This window comes from Megascapheus bottae, chromosome 10 (assembly GCF_031878675.1).
Source record: "Megascapheus bottae isolate mThoBot1 chromosome 10, mThoBot2.hap1, whole genome shotgun sequence".
Taxonomy (NCBI): Eukaryota; Metazoa; Chordata; class Mammalia; order Rodentia; family Geomyidae; genus Megascapheus; species Megascapheus bottae.
In genome coordinates, this window is record NC_143518.1 from 9,030,269 (window position 1) to 9,037,542 (window position 7,274).

The 7,274-nt window shown below is 37.7% G+C and overlaps 1 protein-coding gene across 1 annotated transcript; it reads right to left on the reverse strand.

The window, feature by feature from the left end:
• Positions 1 to 4,378: 4,378 nt before the first annotated feature.
• On the reverse strand, positions 4,379 to 5,305 carry LOC150057465 (olfactory receptor 6F1). The gene has a single exon (XM_090339721.1). It carries the CDS (start codon positions 5,303 to 5,305, stop codon positions 4,379 to 4,381), a length of 927 nt encoding a protein of 308 aa, XP_090195847.1.
• Positions 5,306 to 7,274: the final 1,969 nt, after the last annotated feature.

Genomic DNA, 7,274 nt, shown 5'->3' on the forward strand with positions numbered 1-7,274 from the left:
TAGCCTCAAAGAAACTAAAGTACCTAGGAATTATCTTAAGTAAGAATTTAAAGGACCTTTTTGGCGAAAACTTTCAAACCATGAAAAAGGAAATTAAGCAGAACTGAGGAAATGGAAAAACCTCCCACGCTCCTGGATTGGAAGAATCAACATCGTGAAAATGACAATCTTGCCAAGGGCTATATACAACTTCAATGCAATACCCATCAATATCCCAATGTCATTCTTTAAAGAAATAGAAGAGGCAACCCAAAATTTCATATGGAGTAATAACAGACCCTGTATAGCAAAAACACTTCTTAGCAGAAAGAACAGCACTGGAGGAATTTCAATACCAAACTTTAGACTCTATTACAGAGCTATATTCATCAAAACAGCTTGGTACTGGCACAACAACAGGCCTGAAGACCAATGGAATAGAACTGAGGACCCAGATATTAAACCACAGACCTATGGCCACCTAATCTTTGACAAGGGAGCCAAAAAAATAGAATGGAAGAAAGACAGCCTCTTCAACAAGTTGTGCTGGCAGAACTGGTTAAACACTGGTTAAGCAGAAAACTAAAGTTGGACCCATCTTTGTCATCCTGCACTAGAATTAACTCCAAATGGATCAAAGACCTGGAGGTAAAAGCCAACACACTGAAAACTTTACAAGGAGGAATAGGAGATACACTAGGCCTCCTTGGCACAGGTCGAAACTTTCTTAATAAGGACCAAGAATCACAACAAATCAGAGAAAGGCTAGATAAGTGGGACTGCATTAAACTGCAGAGCTTTTATATGGCAAAGCTATGGCTAGTAAATTCATTAGGAAGCCCACAGAATGGGATATCTTCAGTAACCATACAATGGCTAAAGGCCTCATTTCTAAAATATATCAACAGCTCAAAAATTTGAATCACTCCAAAACTAATCTCCAAAGAAACAACCATCCCATTAAAGGATTGGCCAAAGATTTAAAGAGAGTCTTCTCTGAAGAAGAAGTAAGAATGTTCTATAAATACATGAAGAAATGCTTGACATCTCTAGACAGAAAACAAATGCAACCAAAACAAGTCTGAGATTCCACCTCACTCCAGTTAGAATGGCCAGGATCAAGAAAACTAATAACAACAGATGCTGGAGGGGATGTGGCCAGGAGGAATCACTACTACACTGTTGGTAGGAGTGCAAACTCCTTCAACCACTATGTAAAGCACTATGGTGTTTCCTCAAAAGACTAAACATAGAGCTCCCCTATGTCCCAGCAAGTCCAATACTTGGCATTTACCCAATTGTTCTTAAACAAGAATAGGCTAAATCCACTAGCACAATGATGTTCATTCTAGCACTATTTACCATAACAAAGATATGAAACCAACCCAGATGTCCCTCAGTTGATGAGTGGATCAACAACATTTGCTATTTATACACAATGGAATTCTATGCTGCTGTCAGAAAGAATGACATCGTCCCATTTGTTAGGAAATGGGAAGACTTAGAAAAAATCATATTAAGTGAAGTAAGCCAGACTCAAAGAAACATAGGCTTAATGGTTTACCTCATTTGTCATAATCAGTAGAAACCCTGGGTTCTCCCAGCAGAGATTTGCAATAGAGCAAAACCTAGATACATAAGGCCATACAGTATGATGCTAAATGAAAGGAACTCTAGGGTATATAAAGAAAAGCCACATAATGAGTGATTGTTGTCCTTAATGTACTATGTTATCTCTCATCTCTTTTGCTGTCCCTTGGTTATCTCATATTGTTACAGTATCTCACTTTGTTATGTGATATATTGGATACATTTGTATTTGGTTATTTGAAATTGGATAGGGAAGGGGGGAAAACAAGTTGTGGGGTGGTGGTGGGGGGAGGGAAATTGGGACCAAGACATGAGAAAGTGTATCAATGTATGTGAATTAATGCACCTTCTATCTGGCGAATATAATGTAACCCTTCTCTTAATTATAGTAAAAATATATGAAAAAAAGTTTTTAATTTGATAGGTTAGGTAATTATAATTAACTTAGCATTAAGTTTATTAATATTTAAATCTATTTAATTTTGCTGTTGTATCTTCTCTAATGAATTATTTCAACTATTTTCCTTTCCTAGAATATTGGGAGATTTTTTTGAAGTTTCTATTTTTATTGGCATTTTCTCATTTTAGTGCAGAACTCTCCTGATTACCTTTGAATTTTGTTCATTTTCTGGTAAGATAAAAGACAAATATCTCTTTTAGATTTATTTGGATTTTTTCTGGCTATTGACAGTAATTGATGAAAACCTTTGATTTTAGAATTAGGTTTATGTTTTCTTCTTTGAAACCATCTATTATTTATGTTTTCTTACTTATTAATTATTTTTGGTTTTAATAGTTTTATGTGCTATAATTTGTGTTCAAACAATACAGTTCATATTTACCAGCCATCCAATGAATACTACAGTTGAAGTACCATGAACTCAGAGATTTAAAATTTCGACATGGATCCTGATTTGTTTCTTTAAATAGTAATAATAAACCCCTAATCATATTTCATGATACTGATCTCATCTTAACAGTAATTACTTTCTATTGAGTATCTTTTTCCATGTAGATAATATAAATTGAGATCCCCAATCTATGCCACTGAGGTGGCTGAGGTGGGTGTACAAATTGCACAGATAACAACTTTAGATGGTCTCTATCAGGACAGTGGATTTCAAATCTTCTGTCTTAATGGAACTAATTCTTTTTTGTTCTGAGACCTGTGAGGCAAAACATTTCTAGGTTTATTAGTCCATCATTATTGCTATTTTCATATCTGCATTAGAACCCATCAATATGAGCTTTCTAGTTCTGGCTTCAGTGCGACTATAGTCAGATAACAAGTGGTAAAATGATTGTATCTCATATAAGTAACCAGAAGGACTCAATAGCTATGTGCAGATGATCATATAAAATGATGTTTTTTGAAAAGAACTCCAAGAAATTGAAATAAGAAGTTTTTGGTAGTCATAATGGGATTTTTTTCCTCATTTTTTAAAAATTCCCTTTTGTTACTGCTTTTGTTTTCTGTACCCTTTGTGTTGTATAAAAGAGTGCTTGCCTAGCATGCATGAAGACTCAGGTTTGATTCACTGGCACCACATACAGAGGAAAAGCCAGAAGTGTTGCTATGGCTCAAGTGGTAGAGCTCTAGCCTTGAGAAAGCCCAAGGACAATTCTCAGGCCCTGAGTTCAAGCCCAGTGACTGTCAACAGAAAAGTTTCTTTTATTTGGTGAGGAGAAAGGGAAGCACAGAAATGGTGTCACAAAGTGTGAACCAGTTAAGCAGTGATACTCACTAGACAGTATGTTGGAAATGAACTAAACACAGGGAGGGAAGTGGGATTAACAAGGGGTAACAGTGTTCAACAAGTAATGTATTCACTACCTAACGATCGTGAATGTAACTGTAATCCTTCTATACATCACTCTGATAATAAATAAAATTTAAGAAAAGAAATGAGCTATACAACTTGACAGAATAGTCAGTCATGAGGGGAAGCATTAGGAGAAAAAGAGGAAGGGGGATGACAGTGTTCAAAAAGAAATGTACTCAGTACCTGACATGTAACTGTAACCCCTCTGTATATCAAGTGTATAAAAACATTAAAATTAAAATAAAATACCGAAAATCAAAACCATAGTCCTAGAAGTCAATCCAAAGGTGTTATAATGAGCACTGCAGAACGGTCAGGCCAGGAATGCCAACATTTTATTCAGAGTTTTTCATGGCAAATGACTCAAGCAGTTTCATAAACAGCTGAATGAATGTTAAAGAGAAGCTGAGGAAGGTTCCTTCATAGTGAAGAAAGAGAATATCCTACGTGCGCCTTTCACAGAAGTCATTGAGGGAAATGAGAAACAGCCATATGGTAGGTAAATGCCCTGCCTTAGGAAATTGAAGCATAAAGAATTCAGTATGGACGGGCATGGTGGTTCACGCCTGTAATCCTAGCTGCTCAGGATCTTAGGATCTTAGAATCCTCTTCCCCCAAAGTGAGCTCTAATTACTGGCATTAACAGGTTGTAGTCTCCCTTTTTCCCAGAAGTCCTTCTTGTAACAGACAGATAGATTTCTTCTCAACATAAGAAGGAAGGAATGCTGCAATCTAAAAATAATCTGACCACAAGAGATTTCTCTTCAATTTACCCTTTTGTCCATCTTTTAAGCATGACTATCCAAGCTTCATTGATTCTCAAGCATAAAAAGACACAATTTTTCCCTGCATCTCTGAATCTTCATTGCTTAAGTTTATGCGTTGTGTAAAATTTTAAGTAAATATGTCCTGCCTTTGTTTTGCTAGGTTGTCTTTTGTAGCACTTGTGGCTCCACCACATATAACACATCTGTTATATTGGAAATTCATTTCCTCTTCCATTTCTTCAGAAGAGTTTCTCTGACTTCCTTGTTGCGCAAAGTATAGATGAAGGGATTTAGAACTGGAGTCACCACTGTGTTGAGGACATGGACAGCTTTGGTCAGATCCAAAGCTTCTTTGATGGATGTGCGTACATGAAGGAAAATTGTAGACCCATACCAGATGAGCACTACAGTGAGATGGGAGGAGCAAGTGGAAAAGGCTTTGCTTCGGCCACTGGCAGAGGGGATCCTGAGTATGGTGATGATGATGTATATGTAAGAGACCAGTGTGACAAGGCAGGAACTCAAGATGACCACAAAAGCAATGACAAAAGACACCAGCTCCACTGCCCTTGTGCTAGTGCAGGCCAGGGCTATCCAAGGTGCAATGTCACAAAAGAAGTGATTGATAGTATGAGGGCCACAGAAGGACAGGCTGCTGATGAGAGCTGTTGGCACTGCAATGGCCAAAAACCCACAGAACCAGGAGCCCAGAGCCAGCTGCACAGAGAGCAGGCTGCTCATGAGGACCCCATAGTGTAAAGGGAAACAGATGGCCAGATAGCGGTCGTAAGCCATGACTGCTAGGAGAAAGTATTCGGTGCAGCCTAATGAGAAGACCAGATACATCTGCAAAAGACAGCTGGCAAAGGATATAGCCTGGTTTCTCCCTAGCAGAATGGCTAAGGCTTTGGGGACTGCGGCAGTGGTATACCAAATCTCCAGGAAAGAGAGGTTGCTCAGAAAGAAGTACATGGGGGAATGTAACTGGTGGGAGGTACTCACCAACAACAGGATAGCCATATTACCCCCAATTGTGAGTAGGTACATCACAAGAAAGAGCATGAAAAGAGATAGCTGAAGTGCCTGTGGCCCAGGGAAACCCAGCAAGAGGAAATCTTGTAGTGAAGTCTCATTTTTGGTAGCCATTACATGGCTTGTTTTTGGTAGGAGAAAGAAACACCAAAGTGATGGATTTGATCCTACCATGCAGTCCTAGAAACATAGAAAGAAATTGGTTAGCTGAGGGCAAATGTCTCATGCCTGTAATCCTAGCTGAAGAAGCTGAGGGGCAGAGTGTGTATCCTAATAGTAGTGCTCGCCGCCCATGCAGGAAGCCCTGAGTTTGATTCCTTGGTACCACATACACAGAAAAAGCTGGAAATGGTGCTGTGACTCAAATAGTAGAGTGCTAGCATTGGGAAAGCCCAAGGACAGTGTCTAGGTCCTGAGCTCGAGCCCCAGGACTGTCAAAAAAGAAAAAAAAAGAAGCTGAGATCTAAAGACTGCTGTTCTATATCAGCGCACTCAGACAAATCTAAGAGTCACTATTTCCAACTAGCCACCAAAAATCAGAATTGTAGTTGAAACTCAAATGGGTAGAACTTTAGCTGAGAATGAAAAGGCCTGGCAGAAGCACAAAACCCTGAGTTCAAGCCCCAGTACCTGTAAAAATACATGCATCCATACATCCATACATCCATACATATAAATAAGATGAAGTACGATATTCATTGGGTGTCTACTCTGTACAGTTAACACTTGTATGTTAAATACAGTGACACACATATTACAATATGATATGGTAGTTTAGGAAACTAATATGCAATAATTAGCAATGACTTGCAAAGATCATAGACATCATTGCAATAGACATAAACATTAAAAATAATTAGTTTCAAAATGATTCTAACTTCTCTGATCTGGATGATTTCATATTTAATTTTATTAATTTGATACATTTTCCTCCTAACAAATGTCCATATTAGACAATTTATTTAACACTTAGCTTTCTGAATTGGGGTTATTCTGGGTAATAGATGAACTGAGAACACTTCAACGGCAGAAAATTGTTTTGCTATTCTTTCTTAAGATGATTCTTACAATTTATGCCTGACTACTATTTTCAGTGTAGTGCCCATGCTTTAGAAGATCAATGTGAAAGATAATGACAACCATATCTGCAAGTAAACTTTATTAGTGATTAAAGGGAATGTTCTTAGCTATCAGGGTGATATATTACTCACCACCAAACTTCCTCCATAAGCTCAAATTTATAGCATTTACCCAGTATTAACAAGCAAATTCAGAATCAAGGTTCTGCAAGTTAAATCATTCTATGTCTTCGGTCCACTCCACTCATTCTGGAAGGGCTTGGATGGATGTGCAAAGCAATGTTTCTTAAGTGACAGTGGGAACAGAAGTCATCTGAGGGTGTTGTCTAAATAGATTCTGACTAGTTATTTGGATATTTTCTGAGATTCTTCATTTCACAGAAACTTAGGGAATTTGTGTCTCTTATGTAGGTCTCAAATCCTTTATTTTAGGATCACATTGTTCCCAGTAAGTGTGTACAATCACTATGAATCAATTAAAATACAAAGGAAATAATCCAAAGTTCAGAGGCATATGATTTTTACAATTATTACTTGTTTAGGTAATGAAGAGGAGGTTCATATTTTTCACTTCAGTATATCCACTCTGTCAAAGCATTGTTTTTGAGATGGAGTTAAGTGGAAATAAAAGATTTGTAAAAGATTCTAGAGAAATGGGAAAAATGCAATATCAAACCATTGTAGTACAAATAGCTCAAGTAAATAACTGCTGGAAGAATGAAACAATTTATAGAGTCAATGTGCTTTCTTTAAAAAAAACAGGTGTCATTGATTGGGGTCTCTCCTAGCTACTCAGTGGGGTCATATCTGAGGATAGCAGTTTGAAGCCACCCTAGCAGAAATAATTGTGAGATTCTTATGTCAGACTGATGACCAAAGGAACAAAAAAGAAAATAAAAGAGCAAAAAGTGCAACTGTGGTTCAAATCATGTAATGCCAACCTTGAGCAAAAAAATCTGAGCACAGGAGGACAGCATCTAGACCCTGAGTTCAAATCCCTCTAC

Coding starts and splice junctions, on each gene's coding strand:
- LOC150057465 (XM_090339721.1), bottom strand. CDS start 5,305: ATGGCTACCAAAAATGAGACTTCACTACAAGATTTCCTCTTGCTGGGT.